Genomic DNA, 26383 nt, shown 5'->3' on the forward strand with positions numbered 1-26383 from the left:
GAGAGAGAGAGAGAGAGAGAGAGAGAGAAATGATATTTACGCCCCTTTTATCACCAGGGACACCCATTTGCCAGTGTACTTTGCAATCAAAGCCTCTAGATTTTTCTGACATAAAGTACATGAGCGCCCTTTTTGCCATTGATACAGTGTCCCTGGTGATGAAAAGGGGCGTAAATATCACTTCCCTATATATATATATACATATATATATATATATATATATATATATATATATATATATATATATATATATATATAGAGAGAGAGAGAGAGAGAGAGAGAGAGAGAGAGAGAGAGAGTATAGTTCCTAACAATGTGAGCCATTATGTTTTGTGAGAGCCACCTCATATAAGCTTATATGAGGGCACCCTTAGGAACTCTATTCTCACATATATATATATATATATATATATATATATGAGGAAACTGTTAATGGTGCGCTCAAGTCGTTATGACGCCTCCCCTTGATTCCTGTATGTGGGACCCAAACATTTAAAGTTTTAAACCAATGGGAGGTGTCATAACGACTTGAGCGCACCAACACTTTTCTGTATATATATATATATATATATATATATATATATATATATATATATATATATATATATATATATATATATATATGAGGAAAAGGATTGTGAGCTTGAGCGTTGGAACATATTCGTGAGCTTGAGCTCAAAAACCATTGAGGCCCACATTGTTAGGATGATCCAAAGCATTCACTAGAAAGGGCCTTACATAGATAGGGTATATATATATATATATATATATATATATATATATATATATATATAGAGGAAACTGTTGGTGAGCTTAACCAAACTTATGGTGAGCTAGCTTGCCCAATCACATGGGGGCCCACTTTGTTAGGATGATCCAAACCATTCATTTGAAAGTCCCTTACATAGATGGGGGGTGTACCAAAAATCAGCTCCATAGGATCATCCTAACCCCTCCATTTGTGGAGGACAAAAATGGACAGACACACACGCTATCTATGATAAGGCCTTGCAAATGAATGGTTTGGATCACTCCCCAAAATTTGGGACCCATGTGATTGGGCAAGCTAGCTCACCAACAGTTTCCTCATATATATATATATATATATATATATATATATATATATATATATATATGAGGAAAGTGTAGCCACTCGATTGAGTAGCTAACATAGCTACTCTGTCGGCTTAAAACATAGTGGGTCCACATTGTTTGGGTTGATCCAAACCATTCATTTGATAGGCCCTCACATAGATAGGGTGTGCCCAAGAAATCAGCTCCATTGGATCATCCCAACCCTTCAAACTGTGGAGGCAAAAATGGACAGATTTGTGAAGGTTTATACTTTATACACGTCCATTTTTGCCTCCACAAATTGTAGGGTTGGGATGATCCTATGGAGCTGATTTTTTGGGCACACCCTGTCTATGTGAGGGCCCATCAAATGAATGGTTTGCATCACCCAAACAATGTGGGCCCCCACTGTATTTTAAGCCGACGGAGTAGCTAAGTTATTTCTCCATCACGATTATTGTGAGAAGACATCCACAATAATTGTCCTTGGATAGTTTATTTGTGAAAATGTATGTATATCCAAATACGGACAACAGCTTCTCGATCGTGTAGCTACACTTTTCTCTCTCTCTCTCTTTCAGAGAGAGAGGGATTCCTGCAAACGTGTGGAGGTAACTTACCTGCACACGAGTGCAGAAACAGGGTGGGGGCCACATTTTTGTGGGGATCAAAACCATTCATTTGGAAGGCCCGTCCATGGATGAGGTGTGGCCCAAAAATCATCTCCATTGGATTGTCCTAACCCAATCAAAGGTGCGGGGGAAAATGGACAGACACTGTGTGTCCATGTTTCTGCCCATTTTTCCCCTTCACAAGTGGCAGGGTGAGGATGATCCAATGGAGCTTTTTTTGGTCCACACCCTATCCATGGAAGGGCCTTCCAAGTGAATGCTTTGGACCCCCAAAAAATGTGGGCCCCCCACCTTTTTTCTGCACTCGTGTGCAGGTCAGCTTACCTGCACATGTGTGTAGGAACCCTTTCCTCCATATATATATATATATATATATATATATATATATATATATAGAGAGAGAGAGAGAGAGAGAGAGAGAGAGAGGTTAACCTCATATAAGCTGATATGAGGTGGCGCTCACAAAACATAAGGCGCCCACTTCGTTTGGATGATCCAAACCATTCATTGGCAAGGCCTCATCATAGATAGGGTGTGTACCCAAAATCAGCTCCATTGGATCATCCTAACCCTTCCAAAAGTGGAGGGAAAAATGGGCAGATTTGTGGGCAAAAAGTGTCTATCCATTTTGCCCTCTACTTTTGGATGGGTTAGGATGATCCAATGGAGCTGATTTTTTGTACACACCCTATCTATGATGGGGCCTTTCAAATGAATGCTTTGGATCATCCTAACAATGTGGGCTCCTTATGTTTTGTGAGCGCCACCTCATATAAGCTATATGAGGTTAACCTCAGGAACCCTTTTCTAATATATATATATATATATATATATATATATATATATATATATATAGAGAGAGAGAGAGAGAGAGAGAGAGAGAGAGAGAGAGAGAGAGAGAGAAGTGTAGCTACACATACATGTTGCTAACTTAGCTACACCAACGGCTTAAAATACAGTGGGCCCCACATTGTTTGGGTGATGCAAACCATTCATTTGATGGGTCCTCACATAGATAGGGTGTGCCCAAAAAATCAGCTCCATAGGATCATCCCAACCCTACAATTTGTGGAGGCAAAATTGGACGTGTAAAAACCTTCACAAATCTATCAATTTTTGCCTTCACAGTTTGAATGGTTGGGATGATCCTATGGAGCTGATTTTTTGGGCACACCCTATCAATGTGAGGGCCTATCAAATGAATGGTTTGGATCACTCAAATAATGTGGGCCCACTGTATTTTAAGCCGTCGGTGTAGCTAAGTTAGCTACACGTATGTGTAGCTTCACTTAACTCACACACACACACACACACACATATATATATATATATATATATATGGAAAAGTGTTTGTGAGCTCGAGCTCACAAACGGGGGGGGGGAGGGGGCATTGTTTGGACTATCCAAAGCATTCATTTGGTAGGCCCTCATATAGATAGGGTGTGCCCAAAAAATCAGCTGTATAGGATCATCCTAACCCTTCCATTTGTGGAGGTTAAATGAACGGGTATAAACCGCCATAAATCTGCCCATTTTTAATTTCCACAAATGGAAGGGTTAGGATGATCCTATGAAGCTGATTTTTTGGGCACACCCTATCTATATGAGGGCCTACCAAATGAATGCTTTGGATCATCCAAACAATGTGGCCACCCCCCCCACGCCCCCTCCGTGTTTGTGAGCTCTAGCTCATATAAGCTTATATGAGCTCTAGCTCACAAACACTTTCCCTATATATATATATATATATATATATATATATATATATATATATAGAGAGAGAGAGAGAGAGAGAGAGAGAGAGAGAGAGAGAGAGACTAAAGTGTTTACGAGCTTGAGCTCAGATATCTTATCTGAGCTCGACCGTCAAAAACTCATGTAGGCCAACATTTTTGGGATGATCCAAAGCATTCATTTGAAAGGCCTTTACATGGATATGGTGTGTACCAAAATTCAGGTCCATAGGATCGTCCTAACTCATCCAAACGTGGAGGGAAAAATGGACAGATACTGTTTCTCCACAGATCTGCCCATTTTTTCCCTCCACAAATGGAAGGGTTAGGATGATCCTATGGACCTGATTTTTTGTAGGCACCCTATCCATTTAGGGCCTTTCAAATGAATGCTTTGGATCACCCAAAAAATATGGGCCCACATGAGTTTTTGAGCTCGAGCTCAGAAACACTTCCCTCATATATATATATATATATATATATATATATATGAGGAAAGTGAAGCTACACCACCGGTGTAGCTAACTTAGCTACACCGCCAGCTTAAAATACAATGGGCCCACATTGTTTTGGTGATCCAAACCATTCATTTTATTGGCCCTCACATAGATAGGGTGTCCACCAAAAATCAGCTCCATAGGATCATCCCAACCCTTCAAACTGTGGAGGCAAAAATGGACAAATTTGTGAAGGTTTTTACACGTTCATTTTGGCCTCCACAAATCGTAGGGTTGGGATGATCCTATGGAGCTGATTTTTGGTGGACACCCTATCTATGTGAGGGCCAATCAAATGAATTCTTTGGATCACCAAAACAATGTGGGCCTATTGAATTTTAAGCCGGCGGTGTAGCTTCACTTTCCTCTCTCTCTCTCTCTCTATATATATATATATATATATATGAGTTAAGTGAAGCTACACATACGTGTAGCTAAGTTAGCTACACCGACGGCTTAAAATACAGTGGGCCCACATTGTTTGGGTGATCCGAACCATTCATTTGATATGCCCTCACATTGATAGGGTGTGCCCAAAAAATCAGCTCCATCGGATGATCCCAACCCTTCAAACTGCGGAGGCAAAAATAGACAGATTTGTGAAGGCTTTTACACGTCCATTTTTTCCTCCACAAATCGTAGGGTTGGGATGATCCTATGGAGCTGATTTTTTGGGCACACCCTATCTATGTGAGGGTTAGAGAGAGAGAGAGAGAGAGAGAGAGAGAGAGAGAGAGAGAGAGAGAGAAGAGTGTAGCTACACATACGTGTAGCTAACTTAGCTACACCGACGGCTTAAAATACAGTGGGCCCCACATTGTTTCGGTGATGCAAACCATTCATTTAATGGACCCTCACATAGATGGGGTGTGCCCAAAAAATCAGCTCCATAGGATCATCCCAACCCTACGATTTGTGGAGGCAAAAATGGACGTGTAAAAGCCTTCACAAATCTGTCTATTTTTGCCTCCGCAGTTTGAAGGGTTGGGATCATCCGATGGAGCTGATTTTTTGAGCACACCCTATCAATGTGAGGGCCTATCAAATGAATGGTTCGGATCACCCAAACAATGTGGGCCCACTGAGAGAGAGAGAGAAGAGTGTAGCTACACATACGTGTAGCTAACTTAGCTACACCGACGGCTTAAAATACAGTGGGCCCCACATTGTTTCGGTGATGCAAACCATTCATTTGATGGACCCTCACATAGATAGGGTGTGCCCAAAAAATCAGCTCCATAGGATCATCCCAACCCTACGATTTGTGGAGGCAAAAATGGACGTGTAAAAACCTTCACAAATCTGTCTATTTTTGCCTCCACAGTTTGAAGGGTTGGGATCATCCAATGGAGCTGATTTTTTGAGCACACCCTATCAATGTGAGGGCCTATCAAATGAATGGTTCGGATCACCCAAACAATGTGGGCCCACTGTATTTTAAGCCGTCGGTGTAGCTAAGTTAGCTACATGTATGTGTAGCTTCACTTAACCCATATATATATGTACGATTTATGTTCTGACACAGTTCCATCCTTATTACGATTTGCAATCGATCGTGATGTTCAAAACATTGACTAGGAGTGCTAATGATAGTGGATAGGATGGCTAAGGCTGGGATATGTAGGACTATCTTGTATATAGGGAAACTTCTTTCCTTGATGCAACTTTGTATTTTTTTAAATTAAATTTGTTGTCTTCTTCGAAAGAAAAGAGAAAGAAATGAAGAATTGGTTGTTCCGTTGCATTATTTTCTAAAAATGTCTTTCTGTACAACATGGGAAATCTGTTTGTCTTCTTTCAGTTGGTATTTTGACGCTTGTTGGCCTGCAGGTACAGAAACTTTGAGCGGTTGCACAGGCATCTTAAGGATATACCGAATTATTCATTACATTTGCCTCCAAAAAGGTTTCTTTCATCAAGCATTGATGATCGTTTTGTCCACCAACGTTGTGTTTTGCTCGACAAATATTTGCAAGTAAGATTGAGTTGCGTTGTGTTTCATTCCTTCGGTCATTTTGCCAATTAGCATATCTCTTCTCTGATACTGCCTCTTTTTCAGGATCTTCTTTCAATAGCAAATGTTGCAGAGCAGCATGAAGTTTGGGATTTTTTAAGTATTTCCTCTAAGGTATACAATTTTACAACATATTGGCTTCTTCAACATTCATTGACTTTTGGATGAGCACGCATGTTTTGATTTTATGTGTGGCTAATCTTTTTTGAATCTAAATTTTACTTTCTACTCTCTAATCCTCTTCCTATTTTGTTATTGAAGAATTATTCTTTTGGGAAATCTACCTCAGTGATGAAAACATTGGCAGGTATGTAATTTTCCTTGAGTGTTGGTAATTATTAGCTTAACTTTTAATTCTCTGTTTACTTTATTTGCGTTCCATGAATCATATCTAACACTTATCATTTATATCTCATTAACATGCATATGTGCAAAAGGATAGAACTTGAATGGAACGACTTGATGTGAAATTCACCATCCCATATGAGAACACAGAGGAATGTCTTTTTAGTGACCCCCCTATCATGATGGACCGAATCATGCCATGTCTCTTGGTTGATATCTGCTAATCTGCATTGCAATTGGTGTCTCATAAGACTTCTTGGAATAAAAGGTCGAGTTCTCACCATTTAAGAAAAAAAAGACTTCTTTACTAAGAAAGTGTTGGAATAAGCTTCTTTATCAAAATTCTGTAAATTGGATTATACTTAAGGAGTCATGTATTGATCTAGGTTGATGTAAAGAATAGCTCTAATCCAATGAGAAGATAAAAGATAAAGAGAAAAATCTAGGGTGTCTATACTCAGTTCACTCAGCATAATGAAAATGCCAAATACTCTGTGTTTTATACATGTTGGTCAAATAACGAAAGTACCCTTAAGTGGTTGAATCACTTCTAACACTTCCCCTCAAGCCGACATGTATCCTGCTGTGACATGTTCAGCTTGTCGACCAAATATTGATGAAATTAAGTTGTAAGCCCTTTGATGACGACGTCTGCAACCTGCTCTTGACTAGTGACACAGCATGGATAAACCTCTCCATCTTCTATCTACTCACGAACAAAATGAGTCTATCACAATATGCTTAGTTAGAGGACCTCCTTACTAGCTAATGTCAGAGGACCCTAAAACCTTGATGGACCTTTCATTAGACATTCTGTAGTATAGAACATGTACCTCTCAGATATCTCATGACGCCCTTGGCTGCTTTAAGGTGTACTTCTTGGATCATGAAAGTAATGGCATACTTGATTCACCACATAGGTGTTGCCTAGCTTGGTAAGCGTCAATGACTGAAGTGCTCTTACCATACTAAGATTAATTAGAGGATTAATGACCTCGCTGCTTTCTTTGACACATGCTTTCTTGTTTTTTTTGAATGGTGACACTTACTTTCTTGTTGTACACTGCTGATGTGTTAGTAAGCTTGTAGCTCGTCATGCAAAACCTAATAAGTAAATCAGTGGTGTACTTATGTGAAAGTTTCACTCCTTCCTTGGTTATCTCAATCTCCATACCAAGGAAATATATAAGATCCCCTAGTCCCTCACATCGAAAGTTCCTTTCAGGCTGTTCTCGAGACCATGGTTTTAAATTTCGGTTTCTGTTTCAATTTCGATTAGAAATTTTGGTGGAAATCCTGCAAAATTACAGAACCGAATGGAAACATATTAAGATGAGCCTTTTAAGGTGAAACTTTAGGAAATGCTAGAATAAGCACAACTACACACTTAGAAACTATCACGTAAGCAACACAACTATTCGTAACTAATAGTTTAATAACATCGAAACCTAGTGGTATGCACTGTCCTGCATGTCTGATAATTTAGTACATACCACATTTCACATGTGATTCATATGAATATTTATACACAATACAGTACATTTCTTTTTTCTTTTTTGAATGGTAACGATACACTACATTTCATATAAATATAAGGGCTTACTGTTCTTGTGCTCGAGCGCAGAAACAGGGCAGGCCCACATTTTTGGGGGGATCCAAAGCATTCATTTGATGGGCTCTATCATAAGATAGGGTGTCCCCAAAAAATCAGCTCATTGGATCATCCTAACCCTTCCATTTGTGCAGGGAAAAAATGGGCAGATTTGTGGACGAACAGTATCTGTCCATTTTTCCCTCCACAAATGGACACCCTAAGATGATCCAATGGAGCTGATTTTTGGTACGCACCCTATCTATGACAGGGCCCATCAAATGAATGCTTTGGATCGCCCAAAAAATGTGGGCCACCCCTGTTTTCTGCACTCGAGCGCAGAAACAGTTTTCCGAAAATATAATTATATAACACACTGATATAGTATACCACTAATGCACTTACGATTTTCGTTTCGGTATGTGTTTCGATTTCGATATCGTTTCGGTGGGGAAACAGAGATATTTCGATTGTTTCGTGTCGGTTATGGTGGAAATTTAAAATCACGCTTGGGACTTTGTATTTCAAAAGTGTCACTTCCTGTGATGATGATGATGATGATGTCATCGTCATACAACAAAAACTTCACCATTCCCATCTGAGCGTGCTTAATAAAAAGAGAGGTCCCCAACTTTCTTCTCCCACATCCACTATTCCTGAGCACTTGATGAAGCTCTTCAAACCATACCCTAGGAACCAGTTTTAGCCTATAGATTGTCTTCTTGAGTCTACATACAGAATTTCTTTTGTCTGCAATTTCGGACCCCTTGCGCTACTCCATGTATACCACTTCCTTCATTGGCCCGTGAATAAACACATTCTTCACATCCATCTGACTAAGGGTCCAACTATGTAAGTTAGCTATGGCAAGTACTGCAGTAACTGCTGACTAGAGGACTAAAGTCCTTAGCGCAGTCAAGACCCTGCCTCTGGTTATACCCTTTTGCCACCAGCATTAGTTTGTATTTTCGGTGGTACCATTTGGCTTCAGCTATACCTTGAACACTTACTTGCAGTCAACCATTTCTTACAAATCATTTAAGCTCTTCAAATCATGCCTATCGATGAACTACTTCCCAAGTATTGTTCCTACAGAGCACACCCATTTCTTCTATTGTGGCTTCTATCCATTTGTCATTAGTAGACGCCTCAGAAAATGTCTATCGTCAAAGCTCTGAACCACTTGGCTAAGGCATGTTTCTGCTCATGTTGGCAAACATAATACTTATCATACGACTGAATGAGATGAGATGTGGAGCTATGTATGGCACTAGATGGCATGCTAGTTTTTGTTATCTCGAGATGAGCTACTCCCCCCTCTTAATGTCACGCCTAATCTTTAATTGTTTGTTGAAGTGTTACTTATTAAAAGAAATATGATGAATGATTGGAATCTTCTGAGTGGAGAGATCACAGCACCTAAATCCCTTATGATCATCGTTATAACCCACAAAAATATAAGTATTAACCTTGAGAGATAATTTTCATTGTTGGGATGACAAAACATTAACATAAAAAATGCAACCCCATCAACGTAATCATGAAGAGTCAGGGTCCACACCAGTGAGAATTTGCATGGGAAAAGCATTTCCGAGTACGGCAGAAGGAAGCATGTTGATGACATGCATAGCTGATAGCTATATGAAAGGTTTTTGTTCATAAATTCTTGGGAGCCCCAGAATGATAGACCATGGAAAGACTGACCTCTGTGATGTGACGACGTTTCCGTTTCGCTATCTTATTTTTAGCTGGATTATGAGGACTGGAAAATTGTTGATGGATGCGAAAAATTGTTGAAATATCTGGGGAGTGTATTCACCCTCTCCATCACTTCGTGGGTGTGAGATATGGGCACCATAATGTTTTGTTACAACAGTATAGAACAAACCGAAAGCAGTGAAAACGTCATAATACTTGGAACATTAATCCACATATAGCGGTAGTAATCATCAACAAATATAACATTATACCGAGATCTAGACAGAGGCAACACATGCAAGGCCCTATGTATCAGAATGCGCGCAAGCTGAGAAGGAAAATTGGTCTTTGTATTTTTATATTAAAAAAAGGGTCTTCACAATGTTTTCCAAGTTGATAATTGGGACACAATTGTGACTATAGATTAATTACATGATTGAATATGAGAGAGGCACTAGAAAAAGTAAAATTCTAGAGTTGGTGAAAGCCAAATGATGATGCCACACATACAATGACCCCATTGAAGCTGATGCAGTAAAGACTTCGACACTATGACTAGAAGGAGACTGTGAAGGTGGCACATCCAACATTTTCGTCAGGATGTAAAGGTTGCCATGAACCAATCCTCTCGCAAGGAGCTTCCCTGTTTGTAGTTCTTTGCTAAGAAAAGAGGTGGGTGTAACAATAAAATAATATTACGTAGAAACAAACAATAATTTGCACTAGATACTGGGAACAGCAAACATTTGAGCTGTTAAATGAATGCAGAGATGAAGAAATCGATACTGCTCCTGCATGAGTGATTAGGGCAGTTGCCCATCGCCCGTGATGATGTGAGATGGAACCATAATATGGAAACGAGGAATACATGTTACCCACATCATTCATAGTATGGTTAATAGCACTTGTATCCATAGTTTCAAAACTCCCCCGCATCATCAGACTCCCTTGAGTCGGCTCCCTTTTCCCTTGGGCTCATTCTTGTTTGAGTCCGCGTTTTGCCCTACAAAGTCAATCAAAACTCCTTTGACTCCCCAAGTTATTGCCGCATCAGCCGAGTACTTAGCAGTGTCAATTGAGTACTTGATCGTCTCTTGCTGAGTGGACTAGGATTTGCTCTGGCAGCGTTTTGACCCGCATCCGCGTCTTGAAACACTGTTTGTATCAACGACCAAGTAAGTTTCAGACGGAGTGCCAATGGCTGTCACCCATATGATGTGCCAGAGTTGTGGGAGAGGCTTTGGATAAGTGTAGAAGTATTCCATGGTTGTGTGGTTATGCCAACCACAAATCTAACAACCATACGTGGCATGGGCAGGTGTTGCAATGTGATATAGAGTTTTGGATCCTAGCCTGACCCTGGTGGCTCGGAAGAATACCTCCTTGGGCACATGGTTGACCACCCCGAGGTGGATGCATGTGGGGGCGTCGCCATGTGGTCCCTTGTATTGCTAAAATTGATGGTACTGAGATACTCACAACCATAACTTTGATAATGGCCTCGTCTTCAACCATGTCCTCGTCCAATATGATTATTGGATGGATATAACACAAAGGCGTCAGGAGATTAATGTTGAGATGTGAGGGTCTTGGATGAAGGCATTGGAATAAGTTCAGTCATGCTGTATGACAATTCTTGGAAGGTGAAGAGGAGGAAGAAGAATGCTCGGTGGAAAGAGATTCCATGAAAGAGAAGGAGAAATATGGATGGGGAGAACGGAGTGAAGAAAGTGAGCAAAAATGGGCTCAATAGATAGAGGAAAGACAATCCGAAGTGCGCGCAGGTTTTGGCTCCATTTTTGCCTTGTTGATGTGATTGGATCCGTTGATATGAACAACCATTATAAGTCCGACCATCATTCATTGAGAACACCTTGATTGGATGGTCCTAGGACCTTGATTCATCAAGACTCGTTAAGGGTCCTGCTAAGAAAAATGAAACTATTGATTTTTGTAGTCATTTATCTTATGCATCGGATGTCTATTAATGATTGGATCAAGACTATGGTTTTAAATTTGCACCGAAACCAACACGAAACAACTGAAATGTTTCTTTTTCCATCCCCACTGAAACCGAAACTGAAACCGAAACAACTGAAATGCATAAGCCAAAATTGTAAGTGTAATAATGGTATACTACATCAGTATGTACTACAAATTATAATTACATGAATTGCATGCGAAATATGATGCATGTATTATGTATAAATATTTATATGAATTACATGTGAAAATTGATATATACTAGATTATTAGACATGTGCGACAGTGCATGCGACTAGGTGTTCGATGTTTTTAAACAATTATGAATGGTTGTCTTGATTATGTGATGGTTTCTAAGCGTGTATTTGTGCTTATTTTAGCATTTCTTGAAGTTTCATCTCTAAATTCTATCATTTGCATATGTTCTCCCGAAATATTCAACCGATCGAACCGTTTCCGTTTCCGTAGCGACCGAAACCTAAATTTAAAACCTTGACCAAGACCATGGGGGTTGCCTCATGATGTTCTACCAGATTAATGATCTTGATTTCACATACATGACCCTATGTTGTCCTATAGGACACAAATATTTCCTTAATTGTTGATCATTGAAGAGACTTTTTGCGTAGTCGTTCTCATTTCTTTTAAGTGAGTGCTAACTTGCATCTATTTTAATAAAAAAGAAGGCATGCCTTAGTGTTAAGAGGTAAAAAATGACTTAAGGGAGTTGCTAATGTGCACCTCACTTAAGTTAGGCTTTTTTTTGGCAAAAATGAATTGGCTCTTGGCTCTGTCCGTTGGGGGGGGCGGGGGGGGGGGGGGAGTCCTGTGTCGATGGTGAGATCTTTCCTATAGGATGTGTAGTAAAAATCCTATCATGAATATCAGGTGCTGCAATGGTCCGACCCTTAGGGGCAGGTATTTTTTTTATAGTTATATTCAGTCATCGAAAGCTCCCTAAAAGGGTCAGAACTCAGAAGCTCACATCGTAAGCTAAATTCCTCCCGCTTCTAAAATTTAGCTGGGATTGCGCTTCCAACATGCTTACTCTTAAATAAGAGTATGTTTCCTATTTAGATGAATAAGAGCATGTTTCCTATTTAGATGATTGCTTTTTCTAAAGGAGTGGTTTTCAAATTTGGTAATGAAAGACACTCTAAGGATTATATTTAAGCCTTAAGCAACTCATTTTAAATTTCAAATAAGAATTATGTGAGGCTCTCTTCAAAAACTTATCCTGAGGGTAATTGTGGAATACAACTTAACAATAAATGACAAATCTCTAATTTTAAAACTATCCATAAAACCTGTAACCATAGTTAACAGTGAAGTTCTCCTTAACTTGTAACTTAACCTATATTGGTTCTCCCTTCCTAACCTATCATAACCTTGTTGCTTATTCATTTCTCGTTCTGTTCCCATGATGATTCCCATAGGGTCAGGCTTGCAGCCCAACCGCTAGGTTAACTTTAGTTTCCAGGAGGGTTAACTGTTCTAGTCTCTTGGCCATTCCAAAAAAAAGAAAAAAGAAAAACTGTTCTAGACCCTTGGATTTTTTTTTATTCTTCTTTCTTTGTGGAGTTTTGTTTTTTTTTTTTGGGGGGGGGGGGAGGAACAGGAAGAATCTGTTCTGAATTTACTGAGTACTAGTATCCGTGGAGTATCCCAAGTCCATACTCCAACTCAGTATCCTATATCCAACTAATTTGATCTGGGTATCACATTTGATCTGAAAGATGAGGTATACTTTTTTTAATCAACAAGAGCATTATCTGTATCTATATTCTCTTTTCAAAAATGCATAATTGTTTTTGATATATTGGCTAAATTAATAATCTTTTATTCACTCTAGAAACAAACTGGTAACCAACTTCATTCACCTTCAGTGTCAGATCATAAATGCCAAGGTGACCAGCTAAACATAACCATGATAATAGTGTATCCTGGAGAAGAGGCACAAAGCCTGGTCACTAATCTACTATTATACTCAATGTGCTAAATGCTGATCAATTACCGTTGTTTTTTTCCCATGTGCCTGAAAATGGTATTGATCTACTACAAGGATGATATCTTTAATGTGAATAGTGATCGGTCTTTCTCCTGGTTATCCTAAATTTTTTTTTTTTCAACAGTCAATGTGGATGATGCCATGGATGATATTGTTCGCCAGTTCAAAGGGGTTTCAGATGGTCTATTGCGTAAAGTTTCTGGGTCTTCTTCGTTACCTTATACAGGTTCTCCTCTAATGACAGAAAGAATTATGGGATTATCTTGGAATGAAGAAGAGACAAGTAAACAAGGTTCGAGCTATAGTAACATGGGAACATCTCAAAGCTTATCTGATAACGAGGAAGGTGTCAAGGATGCCGCCCATGATGATGTAGGTGCTACTGCACAAATGAATGGATGGCATTCTGACAATGAATTGAACTCAAAAGGCTTCCCACCTCGTGTGGTCAAAAGTTTTGAAAAGCCTAAAGGCTTGGTCTCTGAAAGAAGCCAAAGGTCACAAATGAAATATAAAAGGCTTGGTGTAGGTGGATACTTAGCAGCAGATCTTTTGGGAACTGCTGATCCTGTGGAGGATCCTATTGGTGTTCCACCTGAGGTATCACGAATTCTTTTTATCAAATACTTTAGGCTCCTTAAGATTGATTTTTGCCAAATATTCTACACTATGAACTCATTTTTATTTGGGTCCTTAGATTACTTTAACTGTCTTAGATATTTATTTGGCATGCTTTACTTTCCATGCTATATCTATTTCATGTTTTCATTTGATGGTAGTGAGACCAAAATTGGAAGTTAATCCCTCACATCTGCTACGTAACCGTTTAGTTGAAGGATTTGGTTTTTAGTGATTAATTGAATCGTATAGCAATGATAAGAAATATGATTGCTATACCTTCATTTTTTTTTCCGGATAAAGACTGCACTAGGTTGTGTTTTTCTAATTGCTAGCAGTAACATAACACACGGAACTTGCCATTCTAAAAAAAAAAAAAAAAAAAAAAAACATAATACACAAAACTTCACAAGGCATAAAAGAAAGCAAGTCAACTTGCTCATATGTGCTTGATGAATGTTGAGGGTCCATCATCTAGTATTGCCTATCGTGTTGTAATATATCATGGGGCCTACATTCTAGGTCAGATTGCACGATTTTACGATGGTGTGGTTGAATTTGTGGTAAAATAAAACGAATAAGTGAATTATGTCTTTCCGCAAAGTTCATTATGAACTTTTCATGATATGAATTCACTATAATAAAATAAGTGAATGAGTGAATGAGACTACTTTGTCCCTTAAATTAGTCATTTTAAATAGGCAATTAGTCAGCTTTAACTTGATTAAATCAGTTTATTAGGAGTCAGAAATATAGGTAGTTAATTTTGACGACTATCATGCCGAAAATCTATACAGAAAGCTGCTTTATTACATGCTGTGAATTTTTATTTGACATGATTAAAATTGATGTGATCTGACCTAGAAAATGTAGAATCATGAGAACATATATGGGAATGAAAGTGATAAACAATTTATGGGCATGGAGTTATGGTTGTGTAGAGTCATTTCTTTTATATCTGGAGTTTCTACTTGAATGTAAAGGCTTTGAAGTCCATAAGCCCGCAATCATAAAATATATAGCTAATGAATAAAAGATCTGTATAAGAAATTCCAATTTCTCTTAGCATTTACCATTCTAGTTTTATTTATTAATTTTTGTTTATTTGGTGTAAACTTGCATCGTATTTATTTTTCTTACAGTAAGTCTTGCATACTGACAAAAAAGTTTCTCTTGCAGTGGTCTCCACCGAATGTAAGTGTGCCGATGTTGAATTTAGTTGATAAGATATTTCAACTTAATCGGAGAGGTTGGCTAAGGTGATCCATTGTACTTGTTGTTTTGATTATCCATGCTTTTTCCGCAGTTTCGGGATGATGTCATGTCCTACTTGCGATATTATACATTTCTTCAAAGGATATATATATATATAGGTGGACACACTCACACAAAAGTGTTTCTGGTCGATCGACCATATAACTTATCTGGTCCGTCGACCAGAAAAACAGTGTGGGCCCACATTGTTCTGGTAATGCAAACCATTCATTTGATGGGCCCTGACATAGATAGGGTGTGCCAAAAAATCTTCTCCATAGGATCATCCTAGCCACTCGATTTGTGGAGGTGCAAAATGGACAGATTTTATCTATTTCAGGGCCCATCAAATGAATGTTTTGGATCACCCAAACAATGTGGGCCCATTATGTTTCTGGCCGATAGACCAGAAACACTAACAGATCTAACGAAGTCTAATAGATACAAAATGAGAGCAAAGGAAAAGGTTTCCGATCATGGAAATCTCACCTGGATGCTGTGCTCGAAGCGGTAAAGTTTCTAGCAGGCATTGCCAACCTGGATCGCAGCCTGGCCAATGTCGATCGAGATGCACTCTCTCATTTTGGAAGAAAAAGAAGAAAGAAAATGAATCAGAAGAAGAAAAAAATGCAGGAAACGAAAGCAGAAGGGAGGAAGACGACTTCTGGTGGTGCTGAACAGAAATAAGGGGAAATGGAAATGACATTTTTGGATACACCTCTGAGCATAAATAAGGCTTGAAATGGGAATTTATAGGGTCTCTTTGATGCACGGTATCATGGTAGGGTTATCTGGTTTTTAGGAAGTGCATGGTTCAGTTACAAATAATAACTTTAAAGTCCTACGCTACTTGCATTGTCGGTGGCTGTCGGCCTACATGGCAGCCATGTCGCCGCACACACACAATCCTCAAAATCAACTTTTCAGGTAAATCCCCGTTTTGATGATTGAAACAACTTTTCGTCAAGTTTTGTTTGATAGAAACAAGTTTTTGTTTTTAAAAACCAGCTGGTTTTCAATTTTAAGGTGGTTTTGGTTTTTACAAACCAGTGGAAACTGGTTTTTATTGAACTGCTTTCGATTTTACCAAACTAGTGAATCTGGGTCTTAACCATGGTTAGTTGAAATAGGGTTTTGGACTATTGCCAGACAGGAACCCTGGTTGGCTACCCTAACCACCCCGGTTACTATTCGAATTTTGCCCCAATTTTGATTTAATTTCTAAATGGGCATTTAGAAAATACCCCTAGTAAATGGAAAATTATCATAAACCTTGCCATTGGCCATGCAGGTTGTACATGGTATAAGGACGTAAATACCCTCAAGCTTATATAAAATTTTAATCAGGGCACACCCCTTAAGTCACTGGCACTCTTCTTTCCATCTTGAACAAAAAAACAGCCCTTTTGGATACTTGAGAGAGAGAGAGAGAGAGAGAGAGAGAGAGAGAGAGAGAGAGAGAGAGAGAGAGAGAGAGAGCGTCAACAGATGTCGTAATTAAGCCTCATTGTCTAGATGAACAACAACATCAATGTATTCCAAAAGGGAGTGGGTGGAGAGGACGTTGTTGGGTTTAACAACAGAGGTAGAAACCTGAGGAGAGGGATAAACGGTGAATCCAAGCTTAGATTTCTTTGCGTAGTCAACCGAGAGAAATTCCTGAAGGAGCGGACCAAGACCAGAACGAGTGCCTCGACCAACACTGAAGACGAGAAAGCCCTGGAGACCAGTACATTTATCCGTCAGCTTCTGGATACGGTCCAAGCAGGGATCAACAATCCCATTCCCAACTAAATTGTGTATACAAGAGAATCAGTATCCAATTAAGAGGAATTTGGAAAGGGGAAAAAGGGACACGAAATTACTTGTGTAATGGCCACTGACAAAGTTACTGGTGGAATCTTCTTTGTCGCTAATGAGCTGCTCGGGGTGGAAGAGCTGAAGGTAAGTTCCAGTCCTCACTTCATTGATGACAGTCGGTTCCAGACTTCCAGGTCTACCAAAACAGCCGAGGAACCTGCTTCCCATCATCGATTTCGCTGAAGGAGTTGAGAGCATCATCTCCTCCACCAACAGATTTATCACTTGGCATTTGGCCATCAGGCTCCAAGAGAAGACTGTGATTTAAGCAGCAGAAATTGAGAATGGAAATCAACGGAAAATGCACACGTAAACACCGCTATATTGATAGATTCGACAAAAACAAGAACCAAATAGCCTCACAAAGCAGAAAATGGAACGAACAGATGAAAACCCCCAGGATTCTAGCTAGATCTAATTCTTCAGAACGTCAAAACCCGAGACCTGTTGAGCAATAAACAGAAACACTAGATCTGAGGAAATAAATGAAAAGCATAAGCATCTGGATCTATTGAAGAATAATGAGAACACATATTAAATGTTCAAACACTAACAGATCTAACGAAAGCAAATGGATACAAAATGAGAGCAAAGGAAAAATGTTTCAGATCATGGAAATCTCACCTAGATGTCGAGTTCGAGGCAGTAAAGTTCCCAGTAGGCATTGCCGATCTGGATCCCAGCGTGGCTAATGTGGATTGAGATGCACTCTCCCATTTTGGAAGAGAAAGAAGAAAGAAAACAAAGCTGAAGAAGAAAAAAAATGCAGGAAAGAAAAGCAGAAGGGAGGAAGACGACTTCTGGTGGTGCTGAACATAAATAAGGGGAAATGGAAATGGTGTTTATGAAGACACCTCCGAACAGAAATAATGCTTGAATAGGAATTTATAGGGTCTCTTTGGTGCACAGTTTTGTGCTAGGGTGGTCTGCTAGGGTTGTCTGGCCTTCCCACAACGCGAAGTTCAAACCGCGCTAGAGAGAGAAGAGAATTGAAAACCGACCTCAAATTTCCTCGCAATTGAAGGTGAAAGAAGGAAAAAGACGACAAAACCCTTTTTTTCTTTCTTTACCTGCCGATTTGAAAGGTGCTCTCAGTGTACCACCATACGCACTTGGATATTAGACCAATTGTAGCTGGTCCAACAGTTTTCAGAATGCATTTGTCTTGATGTTGATCCGGCTTCCGCGACTATGGCATCCGCGTAGCTCCGAAAAATGTGCATTGGAGCTCTTCGCGCGATAGTTCCCCACTTGCATCCCCACCCATTGTGGAACTCACTACCACGTGGGATCACCATCAGAAGCCCATATCCTGACCAATGGGTTGAGATCCTAGCTAACATTAATGCTAAGCGGCTAGATCGTATAATCTCTCGCCAAGAAAATTTCGACGCACGTGTAGTAGTGTTGGAGAATGGCGGTAACATTGGGATGCATGAGAATGCCAACAATGACGGACCTCCCAGCGTCAGAATCATTAAGATAACTTAGCCCAAAGGAATTGAATTTTGCCTTTTCCTAACCATCCAATTGAGCATGAGGAGCAGTTTAGACCTCGATATCTCCATTCCCACAGGGTTTCACACCCACCACTTAATGAGGAGGAAGACGTAGATGCCCAAAATTACGAGTAGAACTTGCATGGGCATGACCATGCCGGTGATATCATGCAAAAGCTTAAAGTTGATGTACCTTCCTTGATGGTAAACTTGACCCTAATCTTTTCCTAGACTGGATACCAGGCATTCGACTGTTACTTTGAATAGTATCAAATGTTCGATATCTGACGAATTCCGTTTGCGAAGATGAAGCTTACTAGTCATGCCAAATTGTATTGGGCTAATGTAGAATGCCAATACCATAGAATGAGGCATGATGCAATAATTTACTAGGGTGAAATGAAGGAGAAGTTGAAAGAGAATTATCTTCCAGTGACTTACAGAGATCGTCTCATGGATCAGCTGCTCACCCTTCGCCAGGGTAGAATGTATGTAGCTGACTACATGAGCTGATTCGATGCAATGATGGTCTGCTGTGATGTTGTGGAGGACCCAAAATTGACTGTAGGTTTCTCATTTGGCTGAGACCCTTGGTTAGTAGAGTGATGTTTCCCTATCTTGTATAGTCCGTGGATCAAGCTTTCCAGTTAGCATTAGCGCAATACTTGAGGCCCCAACTATTAGGAAGTTTGGCTCCCAAGCCGGGGAGTTATCAAGTAAGATTTTTCGAGGGTGACCGACAGCCAAAGTCTACCCGTCCCAACTATTAGCAAGTTTGGACATCAGGTAGCATTATATTCTTTACAATTGTCCAGAATAATTGCAGTCATTTCTGAGTGTCTGATGAATTACCAATTGATAGTACCTACGGAAAAGTGGTGAAATTTATCTAGAGATGGATTTCCCTACAGTGAGAATTGTGCGCACATGAATGCCACCTCTGTTGTTAAAATCTTACGATTTATGATTTGAATCTTATGATATGATTCAAATTGATTCGTGGGTTAAAACGATTCAAGTACAATTCGACTTTGAATCGTGTGATTTTTATGATTCTTTTTACGATTTTTACGATTTTGTCTGTTTTGGATTTTGAGAACTGATTATGATTTCAAAATGAAAATCATTTCAAAATGCTTTGTTTATTGTTGAGATTTCTTTGCATGATGATTATTATAGATTTGAGTATGTGCTTTCTTTACCGTTGTGATAAATTATATAATGATTTATTATATAATGAATATAGTTTGTGCTTTGTTTAGTAATTTATTGTGCGATGAATATGGTTTGTGCTTCGGATTACTCATCATGGAATTTATATTTAATTTAATAGTTTCAAATGGAATATAGATAATTACTCATTTTATTCTTATTTTTTACCTTTTTTATATATTTTTATATTTTTTCTTTTTTTTATATATAAATCTGAAAAAATCTTACGATTTACGATTCGAACCCAGTTATGATGTACGATTCGAACCCAGTTACGATTTACGATTCGATTCCGATTTTCAGAACCTTGAATGCCACCCACATATGAACTGCATTTAATTTTTGCTAGCCCATCCATCTGTAGATGAAATTACGGTAATAAACATCATGTCGTAAGCATAATAAAAACCAGAAAATGAAATTCTAGCCATGCCATCATGTCATGGCGGCAAGAGTTGGGTACCATAAAAGGCATATGAGGAGGGAGTGGATTGAGAATTTTGCTTCTTGGAGCTTTGATTTCAGATATTTCTTGTCTCTGAAATCTCAGAGCTACAAATTTGTCGATGTCCCAGTTCGGTTTCATATATTTTTTCTTTTTTGCTTGAGTACTGGTGGTGCAATACATACATCCCTGTTGCAAATTATTGATATCGTAAATCCCTATATGGTGGAGATTCACAGGAATCTTTTACTTGGGTTTCTGCCTTCTTCGTAATCTTGCAATTTGTTGATGCCCCACCCCCCCCCCACCCCCCCTCTTTAAAAAAAAAAAAACTCATTTTTATATAACATGGGATTCAATGGTCAATCTTTTTCTTTTTTCTTCTAACATCTAGTTTGGTCGCTGGCCTTCCTATTCTTGTGCAATGTTAAAGTGCCAAATTACCTTATTTCCTGTTGTAGGAACTATATTGTGTGGTATTATTTGATGTGATTTGTTGCAATCATCTTTGCAGTTTTAGGATTAGTTTGGGTGTGCAATTCAATTGGATTTGGTCGCATTTGTGTGTAAACTGAATCTAGCTTCAAATTACCTAAATAGCAAATGCCATTATGATTGTTGCTCTGTCTTATTTGATCGACTGCTGCAACTGCTATATAACAAGTTCACAATAATAAATGGAGCTGGTATTATATTTACCTTTTATTACCATGGCTTGATTAATGAAAAAATGCATTGTACTTTATCCTGATTTTTGCAGAAGGCAGGTCTTCTGGATTTCAAAGCAAATATTGCAGTTAATGATGGAAGATGCTATTGATGACTGGCTTCTAAGGCAAATCCATTGGCTTCGGAGAGATGATGTCATTGCTCAAGGGATTCGTTGGGTTCAAGATGTAAGAACCAATTATTAAATTTTTTCATCTTCTTTCTGTTTTGGAGTTCTAAATCATTTAAATCTCGTAACAGTTGATACTTCAACTTATATTAGTAGTTTAGTGTGTAAAATGAGGGGTTGTCTCTGTTTTCTTGGTACTTGAGGGGTGACCTTCTCAGTCTTCCTTTTTAATGAATTCTGTTACCATTCAAAAAAAAAAGAGTGTGTAATGCTTTAATAAAAAGGCAGTTGATCCTTTAATGTGAGCATTATTTGTACCTTTTGTGTTGTATAATGTTTTGGGTTTAGAAACCTCATTCTTGTGCTTTTGTTGTTGTGGACAATCTCTCTGCTTGGGCCTTGGGGATTCACAATTCTGTATTCTATTAATTCACTATCCTGTGGGAGCTGATATTCACACCCCCTTGTTTTGATATTGTTACTCCTCTATTTCAAACTTGTGTCATTTGGGTGCAAGAAAATGCCCAAATTATGGCCTGGCTTTGGAACATATAGAGCCATCTATTAGTAACAGTGTCATGCTTTTGGATTCAACTAAATGGACTTGGGAATTGGGATTCCTCACTAGAGATGTACTTGTCCAACAAAAACAACTCAGTCATATATTAGTGGAATTCTTATAAATTTTGATGCAATCCTGTAAATTTCGGTGGAAATCTTATAAATAGGTTGTACCATTCGCGAAAACAAAAATTTGGAATTTTGGCGAAATTTCGGCAAAGTTTTGTGAATTTCTTATTCAATGTGGATTTCGTTTTGGTCCAAACTGAAACCGTTATATTTCGGACGAAACATGTTTCGGCCGAAATTCTAAACCATGGTTAAAGTTGTCTTTATGTAAATATATTGGCTATTTTTTAAAAAAAATCACTTAAGTTAATAAATAAGAAGGGGAGATCGTTGAGTCATAACTCACATTTTCTCCTCTCTGCTTTCCCCTCCTCCTCCTCTAACTTATGACCGAGACAATCTTGAATATGAGATCTTTTAGAGACTTATGGGGTTGTATAGAAAACAGAGTAAGTACTCAAGAAAACATGATAATTTGGCCTTTCTGGAACACCACATAAATTCGAGGGGAAAAGGATTCACCAATGACATTTCATGCTGCCATTATGCATAAGATGGGACCACCCTCACAAAAAATCCGCTATTCATTTGATATTAGATAATTCAATTATTAAAAAAATTTAGTCCAAATTCCATGGGTGGATTAAAATATGGAGAGAAGTTTCTTGTAGTATTTCATAGAAACTTGAAAGGTGTGAATATCAGTTTCCTATATGTAATATGGTATTATATATCTATATAAAATAAGAGGAAAGCGATTGTGTGCTCGAGCGCATATAAGCTTATAAGCGCTCGAGTGCCCAAACACATGGGTCCCACATTTTTGTGGCGATCCAAACCATTCATTTGCAAGGCCCCATCATAGATAGGGTCTGTACCAAAAATCAGGTCCATTGGATCATCCTAACCCCTTCAAAAATGGAGGGCAAAATTGGCAGATTTGTGGACAAACAGTGTCTGTCCATTTTGCCCTCCACTTTTGGATGGGTTAGGATGATCCTATGGACCTGATTTTTTGGTACATACCCTATCTATGATGGGGCCTTGCAAATGAATGCATTGGATCACCCCTCCAAATGTGGGACCCATGTGTTTTGGGCACTCGAGCGCATATACCTTATATGCGCTTGAGCTCACAATCACTTTCCTCACTTGCAAATGAATGGTTTGGATCACCACAAAAAATGTGAGACCCATGTGTTTGGGAACTTGATCGCATATAAGCTTATATGTGCTCGAGTGCCCAAACACATGGATCTCACATTTTTTGTGGTGATCCAAACCATTCATTTGCAAGGCCCCATCATAGATAGGGTGCGTCAAAAAATCAGGTCCATTGGATTATCCTAACCCCTCCAAAAGTGGAGGGCAAAAATGGGCAGATTTGTGGATAAATACTGTCTGTCCATTTTGAACTCCACTTTTGGGTGGGTTAGGATGATCCTATGGACCTGATTTTTGGTACACACCCTATCTATGATGGAGCCTTGCACATGAATGCATTGGATCACCCCTCCAAATGTGGGACCTATGTGTTTTGGGCACTCGAGCACATAACCTTATTTTACGAGATATCACACACATAACATATTTTGGCACAATATCATATGCTTTAAGACATGCTTCTGAATCTAAATTTTGTAACCATGATGCAAGCTAATAAGCTATGCTTGTTTGAGAGAACAAAAAGCCTTTTTGAGGAGACATACAAGGTCTGTGTGTGATATCTTGTAGCATGCTTTAAGCTATAAATATCTATTGGATTGTATATTGAATGTTCTCAACTTTTTGGCTTGTACTTTTGTTTATTAAATGACATAAACATCCTTCCTAATGCTTTGGATCAGATGGTTAATAAACACAAGTCATCAATAATTACAAGACTGTCCATTTCTTCATTTTTTGCTCGTGAAATTTGAAGTGCAAGAACAATTGCCCTAACTATTGTGTTTTGAATGTATGTATGCTTTCCACTTTGTTTATGTGCTGCCTTGCACTTTGTCTTTTCTCCAGGCTGTGCATAAACTGCTTGTTTTGTTTCCATACTTTTTCCCCACCTCTTGAACATTGCCCCACCATCTCTCCAATGGAAGTTAGTTATCCAATTATCCACTGAATGTTTACAGATTGTTTTCCAAGTGTTTGTTGATCATTTTTAATCTTCCACTTCCCTTTTATCATCATTTGTTAGATCTTGATTACTATCTTTTGCTTCATTTCCTACTCTTGTCAATAGTTTTTGGCATGCCATGGCAATCGAATGGCAACCTATTATACATTTCAGCCTCTTCTAGATTTTCAGTACAGCTGCAATCATTTTCTTCATCTGTCTTACAATTCCTTCACTGTTTCTGAAAAGTCTTTTCTGTGATAATGTTTATTATCTGCTGTCCTCTTTCAATTGACACCTATGAAGCACGGGTACGGGTACGGGGTGCGGGTACGACACGACACGGGTACATGGGTACGTGATTTGCCAAAAAAACCGGGTGCGGGTACGTTCGGGTACGCCGAATATAATAATATATTTTAATATTTTATTATATATTTATTAAAAATAAAAATAAAAATTGTAGAGCAATCAAATAACAATAACATCACCAAAATGAAAAATTCTAATATTACTCTTCATTTCTTAAGTGATTAAGTTCCATATTTCATAACATGAGGCATCAATACATCATTCATTAGAAAAAAAGTCTGTCACCAGTGTGTTGACCAGTGCCTGACAAGATGAATAATTTTTAGAGACCAAATTGTGAGATTTTTTTTACTGGACTTTTGGGATTTAATAATGTTTGGACAAAATAGATTTTATGAATTTTTAAAATTTGAAAAATACCCCACCGTTTGAAAGTTAAGAAAGTTAAAATTTTGACCGACCCTTTTTCTTTGAATTTTGTACTAGAACTGGAGAGTTGACTTTTTTTCCTTTTAGATTTGGGTGTTGAAACTATTTTTAATAAATCCAAAAGGGGGGTATTCCGTTATTTACATGTAAATCTTAAGTAAATGGAAGGGAAAGAGAAGCAGTAGGAAGAAGCAGGACGTGTCGGGTACGCGTGGTGCGCACCCGACACGCAAAACCAGTTTTTTTTTTTTTAAAAAAAAAAAGGGGGTACGTACCCCGGACGTACCCGGGGCGTACCCGGACGTACCCACACCCCATACGTGTCGGGTGCGGGTGCGGGAGCCCCGGGAGAGTACCCGTGTTTCCTAGATTGACACCTTTCCAATGTATTGGTGATTGTTGGTGATTGTTTAACTATGGGGGATCTTTGTTTCCGTATGTTTCACACTTTGTATTTTAATTTATTGAATTCCTCATTAGCAATAAAGAAATGGTGGATTATACACAGTTTCTACACTATCCCATTAGTGAAAAACTCAAACACATAGATGCCTGTTGAAAATGAGTTTGGCTTGGAAAAATGTGGTCCTGTAATGAAATAAGCTGGGACACCCCCTTGTCAGAAAGAGGAAACAGTAGATTCAAAGAAAAAAGTTTTTGTGATCGAAGTCTTTTTGCATTCTGTTTATTTAGTGAATTTATTTTTCATTAATAGAATAATAATCAAAACCTCCGATTGCATTTTGTAACTTGAACTGTTGTTTTCCAGGTTCTGTGGCCTAATGGAACATTCTTTCTGAAGTTGGAGAGCATTCAAGGGGATTATGTTCATCTTAGTCAGAAACCAACACAAACTGCAAGCCGGATAGCTGCTGATACGATCTCTAGACCTGGCTCTTTTGAAGAGCAGCTTGAGGCAGCTCGTAGGGCTAGTGATGTTAAGAAAATGATCCTCGGTAAGACTTAACATCTTAACACGTTTTCAGTTTGTGTATTGTTTTTGGTTAAAGGCTGAGCATGAACCCTTAAAAAAAAAAATGAACCGTTACACTTTGTTTGACAATTTATAACATAGTGATTAAATGTTTTCTCACTGTCGAATCGATCAGTTCACTGAAATGGTTTCTTTAAAGTATCACAATAGTTTCTTTAAAGTATCAGAGACACATCGGGGTCATTTTATATTCTGAAATAGGTTATTGACTCTATGCTCATACTTACGCAATTTAGATCAGAAATGCTCAAAGTTTGTCACTTTAGTTTGTAGACATAGGCTTGGAAATTGTCCATGGATCTTATTAGAAGGTTTTTTTATCAATGATTAATGGAAGGTGAAAAGAATCCCTATATTCTTAAATAAGCTTTTTATCTCTAGAAGCTGCTACTCGTAGTTAGCATGTGGTATCAGAGACACATCGGGGTCATTTTATATTCTGAAATAGGCTATTGACTCTATGCTCATACTTACGCAATTTAGATCAGAAATGCTCAAAGTTTGTCGCTTTAGTTTGTAGACATAGGCTTGGAAATTGTCCATGGATCTTATTAGAAGGTTTTTTATCAATGATTAATGGAAGGTGAAAAGAATCCCTATATTCTTA

The 26383-nt window shown here is 38.6% G+C and overlaps 1 protein-coding gene across 2 annotated transcripts in view; it reads left to right on the plus strand.

Moving 5' to 3' along the window:
* Positions 1-26383, plus strand: part of LOC143875479 (phox domain-containing protein) — a 54716-nt gene that overhangs the window by 21185 nt on the left and 7148 nt on the right. For both annotated transcript variants that reach the window (XM_077377041.1, XM_077377042.1), the window contains 7 exons: positions 5767-5911; positions 5996-6064; positions 6212-6257; positions 13700-14175; positions 15373-15452; positions 21224-21359; positions 25552-25738. In XM_077377041.1, the coding sequence (XP_077233156.1) occupies positions 5767-5911; positions 5996-6064; positions 6212-6257; positions 13700-14175; positions 15373-15452; positions 21224-21359; positions 25552-25738 (1139 nt within the window). The remainder of the gene's footprint in view (positions 1-5766; positions 5912-5995; positions 6065-6211; positions 6258-13699; positions 14176-15372; positions 15453-21223; positions 21360-25551; positions 25739-26383) is intronic.

The sequence above is a fragment of the Tasmannia lanceolata genome, unplaced genomic scaffold (genome assembly GCF_043159265.1).
Source record: "Tasmannia lanceolata isolate RefF3 unplaced genomic scaffold, GAP_Taslan_0.1 ptg000004l, whole genome shotgun sequence".
NCBI classification, from domain to species: domain Eukaryota; kingdom Viridiplantae; phylum Streptophyta; class Magnoliopsida; order Canellales; family Winteraceae; genus Tasmannia; species Tasmannia lanceolata.